Source organism: Pelophylax lessonae (genome assembly GCF_965119305.1).
Source record: "Pelophylax lessonae genome assembly, chromosome: 11".
In the NCBI taxonomy this organism is placed as follows: Eukaryota; Metazoa; Chordata; class Amphibia; order Anura; family Ranidae; genus Pelophylax; species Pelophylax lessonae.
Window position 1 is genome coordinate 123,035,518 of NC_138778.1, and position 14,087 is coordinate 123,049,604.

At 43.4% G+C, this 14,087-nt stretch overlaps 1 protein-coding gene across 1 annotated transcript in view; it reads right to left on the reverse strand.

Annotated features, from left to right (window-relative positions):
* LOC309567170 (uncharacterized protein) overlaps window positions 1–14,087 on the reverse strand; it is a 563,610-nt gene that overhangs the window by 373,796 nt on the left and 175,727 nt on the right. Inside the window, exons 4-7 of the mRNA XM_082272529.1 lie at window positions 799–922; window positions 585–682; window positions 268–495; window positions 7–148 (exon numbers count right to left, since the gene is read on the reverse strand). Coding sequence (XP_082128655.1) covers window positions 7–148; window positions 268–495; window positions 585–682; window positions 799–922 — 592 coding nt within the window. The remainder of the gene's footprint in view (window positions 1–6; window positions 149–267; window positions 496–584; window positions 683–798; window positions 923–14,087) is intronic.

The window sequence follows — 14,087 nt, forward strand, 5'->3', positions numbered from 1 at the left end:
ACCCACCTGTTCTGATCTCTGTAGGAGTGTCCTCCTCTATAAATGTCCCACTTATTCCATCCTCCTCCATAGACTGCTGATCATCCCTCACATACGTCTCTTCTTCTTCTGCTTTAACCTCAACTTTGATATCAATCAGATCTTGACCCTAAAACAAGAAAAGGATTGAAAATATCAACTGTAAGACATATGCTTTTATCTTGTAAAATCACATTTACAAAAATCAACACATCACCTCTATGATTCCATGTTCTAGATGCCACCAACCTTGTAATGGTGGGAGATGGTGTTAACTTCCATTGTGGAATCCCGGGAATACAGAGGATGGGGACATCTCTCTGGTTGCTTTCTGTAACTGGATGACTCCACCATGGTGTCCTGGTACAGATCTTTGTGTTCTTTTGTAAACTCTGACTCCTCCATCACCCCATCCTCATCATCCTCCTCTTTTATTTCTTCTTTACCCTCAACTTTAGAATCTCTCAGGGTTCCACCCTGGATATAGAATAAAAATGACATCAATGGTAACAAGGCAGAAAATGTACAGATCCTAATGATACAATCAGTAATTGTTCCTCATTTACCTGATGATGGTGGGGGATGGTGTGACCTTCCTGTGTGGAATCCCAGGAATACAGAGGACGGGGACATCTCTCTGGTGGGTTCCTATTACTGGATCCATCTGTAGGAAACACATCCACTGACTGAATACATTGTTTCTATGTGTTTATCAGATGATGGGGGATCTAGGTGGACCCTCCGTACTGCTCTCTCCTTTACAATAAAGTCTCCTCTTACCCGGTGATGTGAGAGGCTTCTGATTCTCCATCATGACGTCCTTGTAGAGATCCTTGTGTCCTTCTAAATACTCCCACTCCTCCATGAAGAAATAGACAGTGTCATCCTGACACCTTATAGGAACCTGACACACACAATGATACAGTCACCATCCAGACACATCCCTTGTCTGTTACTGGATAATGTCCCAGAATTCCCAGCACCGCTCACCTCTCCTGTCAGCAGCTCCATCATCTTCTTAGTGACTTCTAGAATCTTCTCTATGTTGTGTCTCTCAGGTTTTAGGAAGTCAAATGGAGGCACTGTGATGGTCATTCGATCACCTGACTTCAGAAGAGGAAATCTCTGTTTTGAGAAACCAATAGGAATATCATGTTAGAGTCCCAGAATCCTCCTCACGTCTCCAGTCAGGTCGGTGTTTTATTAATAGAGATAAGAGTGATGTCATGTGACCTCCCAGAATCCTCCTCACTTCTCCGGTCAGGTCTGTGTTTTATTAATAGAGATAAGAGTGATGTCATGTGACCTCCCAGAATCCTCCTCACCTCTCCAGTCAGCAGGTAGATGATCTCCAGGGTGAGTTTTAGTATCTTCTCAGTCATGTGACTCCGGTTCTCCTCCATCCTCATTGGTTCCGTCATCTATGAAGGTTTCCATGTAGACAGATAAAATAACAGAGAATTATCTGGATTGGTATTGGTTGTACATTAATAGGATAAGGATATCAGGAAGTAATAAGAAGGTCAGTGTATATTTAAAGTGGTTGTAAGGGCTCAAGGTTTAATACCTTCATGGATTCTGTGCATGATGGTAAATATCCTTCTGTGTGTAGCAGCCCCCCTGCCCCTCTAATGCTTACCTGAACCCCATCTCGAGTAAGCGATGGGCATGAGTGCCTCCGTTCCGTGTGAGAGCTCCGCTGTGGTCCTTTTTTTTTTTTTCCACGGAGCGGATGACATTTCTGTCATCCGCTCCGTATGCCCGCATATCATCCCATCCGTTTGCGGATGATATGCGGACATAATGTAAGTCTATGGGGGTTTGCGGATGTCAGCAGATGACACCGCTGACATCCGATTTTCCTTCCTTTCCGTTTTTTGAACGGAACAAAAATAGGATTTTGTTCAGTTCCAAAAAACGGAACAGAACTGACAGGAAGAAAATCGGATGTCAGCGGATGGTATTCCGCTGACATCCGCAATGCCATAGACTTACATTATGTCCGCAAATCATCCGCAAAAAAAATAGGATGATTTGCGGACATACGGAGCGCCGTGTGAAAGGGCCCTTACACAGAGCAGGTGAGTATAACATGTTTATTATTTCTAAACAAAAAAATACTTTTTTTTATCACTTTAAGCACTATGGATCCCAGTGAGAAAATATTCAATCTGAACAGTTTAGTGTTTGTTATGATTTTTGAGGTACAGGGGTCTCCTGGGTCACAAATTCCATTCTCTATGTTGGGTGTGAGCAGGGCTGAAACTAGGGAGTGGGCCGGGGGGGGTGCCCTGGGTGCCACATTGAGAGGGGTTCTGCTGCTGACAGGAGTAGTGACAGCGACTTCACTACTCCTGCAGCCAGCCCATAGGAGCGAGGAGGAGAGAGCCCAGATGCAGTGTGGACAGTATTCTCTCTCCCTCTTCTCCCTCCTACCAGTGCGATGCTCCTGCTGCCAGCCTGTACTGTTCTCCCATTGAGTGCCCCCCGGGATCTGTACTTCTCACAGCCATGAGAGATCTTGAAAGGATAAGTGTGAGCAGAGGAGGATCCTGCATGGGTGTGCGCTGTGCAGCCTTCCCGGGAAAGTTTGTGCATGAGGAGAGGAAGGAACAAGCCAGGTAAGCTCGTCTTCTTCTAGGACCAGGAGTAGTAGAGGGGAGGCTGATCCTTCTCTCTCTCATTACACACAACCCATCTTTCATCTGCAGCCGGCAGTAACAAGAGCACCTGCAAGATCTCTTCTGTCTTCTTGCTATCACACGGCTCTAAAGCTCTGCACACCCCCTCCCCCACAGTCCTTGATTGCTAGGACCACTGGCATCCTAACAACCAATGACATCACTTGTTTGTCACACCCCCCAGCTCTCGGAGGAGGAAAGAACTTCCCCATTTATACTTGCTCTGCCTTGCAGCTCCCGCTGTTCTGTCTGATACAACCATGCTGGTTAGGTAGGGGGGCACACTGATCATAGGCGTGCACACGGGGTGTGCCTGGGCACACCCTAATCAACCCCCTGTGCATCGCTCTGCCAGGACCTGCCAATTTAACTCCTACTCTGCAGCTATTTAAAAAAAAATCTTCCCAGGTCCCATTGTTCAGCTAAGGACCTGGGGGCAGAAAAAGGAACTATTTAACTACTTTCGGGTGCAGGTGGAGTGATCTACCGCACTGCGGCTCCCAACAATTAAAGTCCCAGCCTTCTATATCAATCTGCTGAGGCAGGCTAGGGCTTTAATTTAATTGTAGGCAAAAGCTGTGGAAGATTACTCCGCCTGTCTCAAAAGTGGTAGTCTCCTTTTCACCCTTGCGACCCGCTGCTGGGGTCAATTAATACAGTGCATTTGCCAGCACTGTATAGCATGGTACAAAATTGAGGTGCATTTCATAAAGTAGTGCATGCAAATTTAGTGTGGTGCTGTTTCAGTCCTTTCAAAACAAATGGGGCTGAAATCGCACTGCAGAGAACTGCATGTGAATCGCACAGGAACCAAACAGCATGCCTGTACGATTGACATGCAGTTCCTAGTGTGAATGGGTCCGTGTGTGTGTGTGCATATATATATATATATATATATATATATATATATATATATATATATATATATATATATAGTGCCTTGCGAAAGTATTCAGCCCCCATTGAACATGCAGTTCCTAGTGTGAATGGGTCCGTGTGTGTGTGTGTGTGCGTGTGTGTGTGTATATATATATATATATATATATATATATATATAGTGCCTTGCGAAAGTATTCAGCCCCCATTGAACTTTTCGACCTTTTGCCACATTTCAGGGTTCAAACATAAAGATATAAAACTGTAATTTTTTGTGAAGAATCAACAACACGTGGGACACAATCATGAAGTGGAACGAAATGTATTGGATATTTCAAACTTTCTTAAATAAAAAACTGAAAAATTGGGCGTGCAAAATTATTCAGCCCTTTTACTTTCAGTGCAGCAAACTCCCTCCAGAAGTTCAGTGAGGATCTCTGAATGATCCAATGTTGACCTAAATGACTAATGATGATAAATAGAATCCACCTGTGTGTAATCAAGTCTCTGCATAAATGCACTAGGGCTGAAACAACTAATCGACTAAATCGATAATAATCGATAATTACAATCGTTGTCAACGATTGTCATTATCGATTAGTTGCTCCGTCGATTAGTTGTGCTGCATTGTGAACTTTCCCCGCTTGTCAGCGAGCTGTCTGCAGTGTGAAGCCGACGGCTATCTCTCTCTCTCACAGCTCTGCACTTCCGTGACTTCCCCCCTCCCTTCTCCTCCCTCCTCCCCCCTCCTTTCCTCTCTGCCTTTCCTCTCCGCCCTCTTGCTGAGGTCAGTGAGGGAGTGAGTCAGATCGAGGGAAGATGGTTAAAATTGATGGGAAGATGGATGGAGCCAAATACAGGACCATTCTGGAAGAAAACCTGATGGAGTCTGCAAAAGACCTGAGACTGGGACGGAGATTTGTCTTCCAACAAGACAATGATTCAAAACATAAAGCAAAATCTACAATGGAATGGTTCACAAATAAACATATGAAGGTGTTAGAATGGCCAAGTCAAAGTCCAGACCTGAATCCAATCGAGAATCTGTGGAAAGAACTTTAAACTGCTGTTCACAAACGCTCTCCATCCAACCTCACCGAGCTCGAGCTGTTTTGCAAGGAGGAATGGGCAAAAATTTCAGTCTCTCGATGTGCAAAACTGATAGAGATATACCCCAAGACTTGATTACACACAGGTGGATTCTATTTATCATCATTAGTCATTTAGGTCAACATTGGATCATTCAGAGATCCTCACTGAACTTCTGGAGGGAGTTTGCTGCACTGAAAGTAAAAGGGCTGAATAATTTTGCACGCCCAATTTTTCAGTTTTTTATTTAAGAAAGTTTGAAATATCCAATAAATTTCGTTCCACTTCATGATTGTGTCCCACTTGTTATTGATTCTTCACAAAAAATTACAGTTTTATATCTTTATGTTTGAAGCCTGAAATGTGGCAAAAGGTTGCAAAGTTCAAGGGGGCCAAATACTTTCGCAAGGCACTGTATATACACAGTATCTCACAAAAGTGAGTACACCCCTCACATTTTTTGTAAATATTTGATTCTATCTTTTCATGTGACAACACTAAAGAAATGACACTTTGTTACAATGTAAAGTAGTGAGTGTACAGCTTGTATAACAGTGTAACTTGGCTGTCCCCTCAAAATAACTCAAAACACAGCCATTAATGTCTAAATTGCTGGCAACAAAAGTGAGTACACCCCTAAGTGACAATGTCCAAATTAGGCCCAATTAGCCCATTTCCCTCCCCGGTGTCATGTGACTCGTTAGTGTTACAAGGTCTCAGGTTGCCTGTTGTCAGCTGTTTTTCTATTTTTGTGTTAGCCCTGCGTTGCATCTATGTAGTGTTTTGTCCTTTTCTTGTTTAAAGGAATAAACCGAAATTTACAAAAAAAAGGACATGGATTGCTGGAACCATGCCCTGTGGTCTGATGAGACCAAGATAAACTTATTTGGTTCAGATGGTGTCAAGTGTGTGTGGCGGCAACCAGGTGAGGAGTACAAAGACAAGTGTGTCTTGCCTACAGTCAAGCATGGTGGTGGGAGTGCCATGGTCTGGGATTGCATGCATACAGTTCATTGAGGGAACCATAAAAGCCAACATGTACTGTGACATACTGAAGCAGAGCATGGTCCCCTCACTTTGGAGACTGGCCAAGAATGTCTCCAGACCTAAACCCTATTGAGGATCTGTGAGGCAACTTCAAATGGAAGGTGAATGAGCACAAGGTCTCTAACATCCACCAACTCCGTGATGTCGTCATGGAAGAGTGGAAGAGGACTCCAGTGGCAACCTGTGAAGCTCTGGTGAACTCCATGCCCAAGAAGGTTAAGGCAGTGCTGGAAAATAATGGTGGCCACACAAAATATTGAAACTTTGGCCCCAATTTGGACATTTTCACTTAGGGGTGTACTCACTTTTGTTGACAGCGGTTTAGACATTAATGGCGGTGTGTTGAGTTATTTTGAGGGGACAGTAAATTTACACTGTTATACAAGCTGTACACTCACTACTTTACATTGTAGCAAAGTGTAATTTCTTCAGTGTTGTCACATGAAAAGATAAAATATTTACAAAAATGTGAGGGGTGTACTTACTTTTGTGAGATACGATGTATATTATATATATATATATATATATATACACACACACACACACACACACACACACACACACACAGTATATATATATATATATATATATATATATATATATATATAAGGGCTGCAACTAACGATTATTTTGTGTCGACTAATCTAGCGATTATTTTTATTTTTTTGGCTTAATTGAGTGTTCTTTTTTTGATTAGCTAATTAATCCTTTGAATAACAAAAAATACAGACCCCTCAGTAAGCCCCCTCCCAGTACAGACCCCTCAGTAGGCCCCCTCCCAGTACAGACCCCTCAGTAAGCCCCCCCTCCCAGTACAGACCCCTCATTAGGCCCCCTCCCAGTACAGACCCCTCAGTAAGCCCCCTCTCCCAGTACAGACCCCTCAGTAAGCCCCCCTCCCAGTACAGACCCCTCAGTAAGCCCCCCCTCCCAGTACAGACCCCTCAGTAAGCCCTCCCACCTAGTACAGACCCCTCAGTAAGCCCTCCCACCTAGTACAGACCACTTAGTAAGCCCCCTTCCAGTGCAGACCCCTCAGGCTCACCTGCGATCACATGATGCTGCTGGAGTGGCACGTGACGTTTCGCCTGTGTGGGACAGTGGGAGGGATCATCGGCCTTGGTGGCAGTCTGCAGCCACAGAGAGTCAGCTTAGTTGATGCGCAGGTGCAGCCGCCCCAGGACGTCATGCCGCTCACAGCGGCTGACGTAGAAGAGCCGGACACTCTGGACTGGAGTGCAGCGGGGGCGGGGCAGTGCAGCGGCCCCAATCAATGCAGCGGCCCGGCCGGCAATGTGAGCAGGGGGCGTGTGACGTGACGTGACGACGCCTTTCACGCATGTCGACATATTTCTGTAGTCGACGTAATCGATTATGTTGACGCATCGTTGCAGCACTAATTATATATATATATATATATATATATATATATATATATATATATACATATATATATACACACACACGTGTGTTTAAGCTTTGGGGTGCACACCCTAATGCAATAAGCTGCGCACACCTATGACACTGATGTAAAAGGCACTATTGTACGAGGGCGGGGGGGGGGGGCACTGATGTAAGGAGGAATTGATATCAGAGGGGACATTGATATAAATGGGGGACTGATGTAATGAGGGACTATGAAGTAAGAGGATACTAATGCAAGGTGGGGCATTGATATAAGAGGGGACACTGATGTAAGGTGGGGATCTGATGTCAAAAGGAATTATGTTAATAGGAGGGGCTCTGATGTTAGGGGGGTTGTAAATTAATGGGGGGCACTGATGTAAGGGGGAACACAAATGGAGGGGAGAAACTGATGTTAGGGGGGATTCTAAAGTAATGGGGTACTCTGAAGCAAGGAGTGTGGAGCTTAAAGAAAATGGTTTTGTGAGATGTCTCCCTGGTGCTACTACTAGACGAGATAGAAGACGTATTATTAATATTGTTAAGCAAGCAAAGCAGGAAGGGGACGTGGATGTTCTTGTCCATCTAGGGACAAATGACCTGGCTTGCAATGAAGTGTCAGAGGTAAAAAAAATCTTTTATCACACTTGGTAATGACGTACAGAATTTTGCATCCACCATTTCATTTTCTAAAGTTCTGCCTGTGCATAATGTTCAGAATGATAGGCAGAGGCGCATAAAGGAGTTCAACATATGGCTTAGTAAATGGTGTCAAGAGCAAGGATTTGGCTTTGTTTCTCATGATAGCTCTACTTGGAATAGAAAGGAACTGTACAAAAAAAATGGTTTGCATCTTTCTCTCAAAGGAAGAAATGTACTTAGTGAACAACTCCAAGAATTTGCGAAAGAGTATTTAAACTAGGAAGGGGGGGGGGCAAAAGAGTGAAAATACAAGAGTCCAATTGCCCCCCGAAACAATGCCAGAACAGGTCAGAAGCACAGAGGTTAAGAAATGATAAGCTCAGAGTCCTGTCTACAAATTCTCGCAGTTTAGGTAAAAAAAAATCAATGAACTTGGCTCAACAATGGCATCTGATAATGTAGATTTAGTGGCTGTTACGGAGACATGGTTTAATGAAAGAAATTACTGGGACATAACATACCAGGGTAACTCTTTATACAGAAGAGACAGAGAAGGCAATAAAGGAGGAGGAGTGGCCCTGTATGTGAAAGATAGCATTAAATCTAACCTAATACAAGTTGGTGAGGCCAACATAGAGTCAGTTTGGGTTATGTTGCAGTTTGCTAACCATGCAGTAACTCTTGTAGGTGTGATATATAGACCACCTGGTCAAGTTAAAGAACTAGATGATCTACTAGTTGAAAAAATAGCTAAAATGACAATGAAAGGAGAAGTTATCATTATGGGAGATTTCAATCTTCCAGATATAAACTGGAAAACCAAAATAGCAAGTTCTACCAGGAGTACAGATATTCTAAATTCCCTACTGGGGTTGTCTTTGCAACAAGTGGTTGAGGAGCCAACCCGGAGGGAGGCCATTTTGGATTTGGTATTCACAAATGAGGATTCGGTATATGATGTCATTGTAGGCGAAACCTTGGGATCTAGTGATCACCAGTCAGTGTGGTTTAATATAAGAACTGTGAAAGAGTCACACCACACAAAAACAAAAGTTTTAGATTTTAGAAAAACAGACTTTTCAAAAATGAAATTAGTCATAAATGAGTCCTTAGCAGACTGGAACGGATTACATGGAGTCCAGGAGAAATGGGACTACTTAAAAGGTGCATTATTGAAGGCAACAGAAAATTGCATTAGACATGTCAGTAAAAGCAAAAAAAGGAAGAGACCACTGTGGTACTCAGCAGAAGTGGCCCAAATCATTAAAAATAAAAAGCTAGCATTTTGTAATTATAAAAAAACCCAGAGCAATGAAGATAAGGAAATCTACAAGATTAGGCAGAAAGAGGCCAAGCAAGTTATAAGAACTTCTAAAGCGCAGGCAGAAGAAAAACTAGCTCAGTCTATGAAAAAGGGGGATAAGACATTCTTCAGATATATAAATGAAAAACGGAAATGAAAACAAGGAATAACTAAATTAAAAACAAAGGACGGAAGGTATGTAGAAGAGAATAAAGGGCTAGCCGACTGCCTTAATGAATACTTCTGTTCAGTTTTTACAGAAGAAAAAGAAGGAGAAGGACCTCCACTTGAAAGGATGACTAATGAATCGTTTGATGCATGTGTCTTTACAGAGGAAGACGTTCTAAGATTGTTGTTTAAAGTGAAGACAAATAAGTCACAGGGTCCTGATGAGATACACCCAAAATTATTAAAAGAGCTTAGTGGTGAGCTGGCAAAACCATTAACAGATTTATTTAACCAATCATTAGTAACAGGAGTCGTCCCGGAAGATTGGAAATTGGCAAATGTCGTGCCCATTCACAAGAAAGGTAGTAGAGAGGAATCGAGCAACTATAGACCAGTGAGTCTGACATCAATAGTAGGCAAATTAATGGAAACCCTATTAAAGGATAGGATTGTGTAACATCTTCAATCCCATGGATTGCAAGATGAAAAACAACATGGGTTTACTTCAGGGAGATCATGTCAAACAAATCTTATAGATTTTTTTGACTGGGTGACTAAAATAATAGACGGTGGAGGTGCAGTAGACATTGCATATCTAGATTTTAGTAAGGCTTTTGACACTGTCCCACATAGAAGACTTATCAATAAACTGCAGTCATTGAGCATGGACTCCCATATTGTTGAGTGGATTAGGCAGTGGCTGAGTGACAGACAACAGAGGGTTGTAGTCAATGGAGAACATTCAGAACAAGGTCATGTTACCAGTGGGGTACCTCAGGGATCTGTACTGGGACCAATTTTGTTTAAGCAAAAGGCCTCGATGGTAAGGTTTGTCTTTTTGCTGATGACACAAAGATATGTAACAGGGTTGATGTTCCTGGAGGGAAACGCCAAATGGAAAAGGATTTAGGAAAACTAGAAGAATGGTCAGAACTCTGGCAACTGAAATTTAATGTGGATAAGTGCAAGATAATGCACCTGGGGCGTAAAAACCCAAGGGCAGAATATAGAATATTTGACACAATCCTGACCTCAGTATCTGAGGAAAGAGATTTAGGAGTAATTACTTCAGAAGACTTAAAGGTGGGAAGACGATGTTAATAGAGCAACACGAAATGCCAGCAGAATGCTTGGATGTATAGGGAGAGGTATAAGCAGTAGAAAGAGAGAAGTGCTTATGCCGCTGTACAGAACACTGGTGAGACCTCACTTGGAGTATTGTGCGCAGTACTGGAGGCCATATCTCCAGAAGGATATAGATACTCTAGAGAGAGTTCAGAGAAGAGCTACTAAACTAGTACATGGATTGCAGGAAAAAACTTACCAGGAAAGGTTAAAGGACCTTAACATGTATAGCTTGGAAAAAAGAAGAGACAGAGGGGATATGATAAAAACTTTTAAATACATAAAGGGAATCAACTCGGTAAAGGAGGAGAGCATATTTAAAAGAAGAAAAACTACCACAAGAGGGCACAGTTTTAAATTAGAGGGGCACAGGTTTAAAAGTAATATGAGGAAGTATTACTTTACTGAGAGAGTAGTGGATGCATGGAATAACCTTCCTGTAGAAGTGGTAGCTGCAAATACAGTGAAGGAGTTTAAGCATGCATGGGATAGGCATAAGGCTATCCTTCATATAAGATAGGGCCAGGGATTCAGATATATTGGGCAGACTAGATGGGCCAAATGGTTCTTATCTGCCGACACATTCTATGTTTCTATGAGGGCAATGATGTATGTGGAGAATTGATAAAGGGGGACACTGATGTAATATAATAATATTGTAAAAAAAATAACAATTCTATTACACAACTCACTGCCCTACTGAGACCGTCCTCTTCAGGAAGGGGGGGGGGGTCATTGTACTGAGATTTTGCCCCGGGTGAAAAGGTTTAGCTTCCCCACTGGGTGTGAGATGAGGAGGAGATCCAGGAATCGGGATAATGGTCAGGACAAGCAACATACGAGCGCATCCAAGAGATGAAGCCGGGGTCACTACACAGAAAATCAATCCAAGGAAACAACAGGCAGGACGAGGAATAGCAAGAAGGAGCTCAGAGACAAATGAGAATATTGCTCAGCCAATGGGAGATTATCTCAGCATGACTTACATAATGAAAGAGATGAGGGGGAGGGGGGGAAATTACTTAAGGTGACCATAGATAGATGGAAATTCAGCTGGTTCAGCAGGGATCGCTCACATTTCAATCCATGTGTGGTCACTGCCGGATAAAAGTCACTCCATCAGCAGCTGCAGCCAATAGCTTCATCACTGATCTGTGCATTCTGAGAGCGGAAGAGCGCCCCCCATTGTCAGAATACAATAGTGCAGCAGAGAGGATTCCCCCATCCCCTCAAATGTGTTCAGCTTTTATTCTCTTATCCCGCTGGCTGAATGTTAAAACTGAACCATGTATGGCCAGCTTTGGAAGTAAGATATATTATTCATCAACTGATCCCCCTGAAGGGGTTAATCTAGGTTTCCACACTATATATGTGTGTATCATCATCTGCTGGAGATAAAAGACTTCACAGTGCCTACGGAGGAAGAGGACGGACGTGACAGGGGGTTACTGGGTGTAAATAGAAAATAAGATCTTATTACCTCCTCTGCTGCCACTTCCAGCAATGTCTTCTCTCTACTTCCTATGGAACGTCCTGTGTGTATCTGACATCACTTCCTGTCTGTGTTCCATAGAGACTTCCTGTCTGGGTAGAGGTGAGATCACCACCTGGTGGAGCTCAGAGGAACTGCAGCCCTGAAAAACATCTGTTAGTGTGAACATGGCCTTGTGCTGTGTGTATGTACTGTATATCCTTATAAATGGTGTCATCTCCACTCCCACCAAGGGGGATAGAAATATATTACTGCTCGGGGGGGGGAGACATTCTGGCACCTTTGATTTTGCAGTAAAATTGATTGCAGATTTAGTCATGTATAACATCTGTTATATGGATACAAAGAACCCCAGCCGAGAGTAAAGGGTGGAAATGGCTCCTGATCCCCAGATTTGGGCAATTATGTCACCAATATAAATGGAAAAACCCGCTCTATGTGTAACAACTCAAATACCTACAAAAATAACTTATACTGGACTGCTGCTGTAACAAAGGTAAGTATTCCCTTTGTCAACTAGAAGAGCATTATGTGTCACAGCGCTGTCCTATTGTGTGTGCACATAAATTATCACAAATACACTAAAATATGTGGATACATTTATATATAAAGTGCTAGGGGCTCAAAATAATATTCTCTGCAAGTCCACTGCTTCTATTTTGCACCTACTTTTTTAATCTTATATTTGCTGCTATATTAAATAAAGTAAAAATCTGTGCAAATTCATGGAAACATACAATATTTTGTGCTCAATATAGTGTTTTCTGCAAGTCCACTGCTTCCACTTTTTAACTACTTCTCAAAAAAAGTCCACAAATAAATGAAAAGTTGATAAGGTGTGAATGTTCTCCGTGCTCCAAACTGAACCAGTTTTAGTGTAGCCACGCCTTCTTCCACCTCTTACACACATGATGGTGAGGGCGCCCCCTTAGTAGTGCTTCCCCACTCACCAGAGCAATATGACTCCCAGCTTTTCAGCTACCAGAGTCACAAACATCCTTCACATTCTCCTCACCTCCAATGGCAAAGGAACTGGATCCTCCTCGCTCACTCCTGCAAGTCTGCTGTGCTTTCTGTCAGTCTCCCTCCTAGACTCGGCTTCCTCCTCCGACCGCTGTTCCAGCAGGAGCTCCCCCTCTTCATACACACTCAGGGAGGAGAGAAAGGGGAAGGATATACAGTACATACACACACAGCACAAGGCCGTGTTCACACTACCAGACGTTTCTCAGGGCTGCATGTCAGATACAGGCAGGAAGTTCCATGTGAGAGGAAGTAGAGAGAAGACAATGCTGGATCTGGCGGCAGAGGAGGTAATATGTAGATTAACCCCTTCAGGGGGATCAGTTGATGAATAATATATCTTGCTTCCAAAGCTGGGAACATTGGAGGGGGTGGGGAATCATCCCCCCTGCACTATTGCATTCTGACAATGGGGGGGCGCCCCTCCGCTCTCAGAATACACAGATCAGTAATGAAGCTTTTGGCTGCAGGCTGCGAGTGACTTTTATCCGGCAGTGACTACACATGGATGGAAATGTGACCGATCCCTGCTGAACCAGCTGAATTTCCATGTATCTATGGTCACCTTAAGTGACTTCCTCATCTCCCCCGCATCTCCTTTATTATGTAAGTCATGCTGAGATAATCTCCCATTGGCTGAGCAATATTCGCATTTGTCTCCGAGCTCCTTCTTGCTATTCCCCATCCTGCCTGTTGTTTCCTTGGATTGATTTTCTGTGTAGTGACCCCGGCTTCATCTCTTGGATGCGCTCATCTGTTGCTTGTCCTGACCTTTATTCTTATTCCTGGATCTCCTCCTCATCTCCCCTCCATATCCTCTTACACAGCTTTTCTCCACACCTGCAGTGACCCTGGGGGGTGGAAAATTGGCACCAGCATGCAGCAAACTCCATCCCCACCATTAGGAGCTCTGGAGAAAATTGTCTGCTATTTACATTCCGTTCCTCCGCACGTCACCTGCTCACATGAGAGCTTACTTTCACACATTCCTGTATGGTAAAGGTCAAAGTTCACTCTTCAGTTTTGGAGAGATAGATTGCACCCAGAAACAATGATTTGGTTTGCATGGGAGCCTCATATAGAGGAACCCTCAAATCTCCCCATCCAAATGTCCCTCCATCCAGAGTAAATATGTCCTATGACCTCACAGCTCCCCCCCCATGTCCCGCCTTATGTTTTTCTTTTCTGATGCTCTTAGGATGTGGTTGGATCCTTGGCA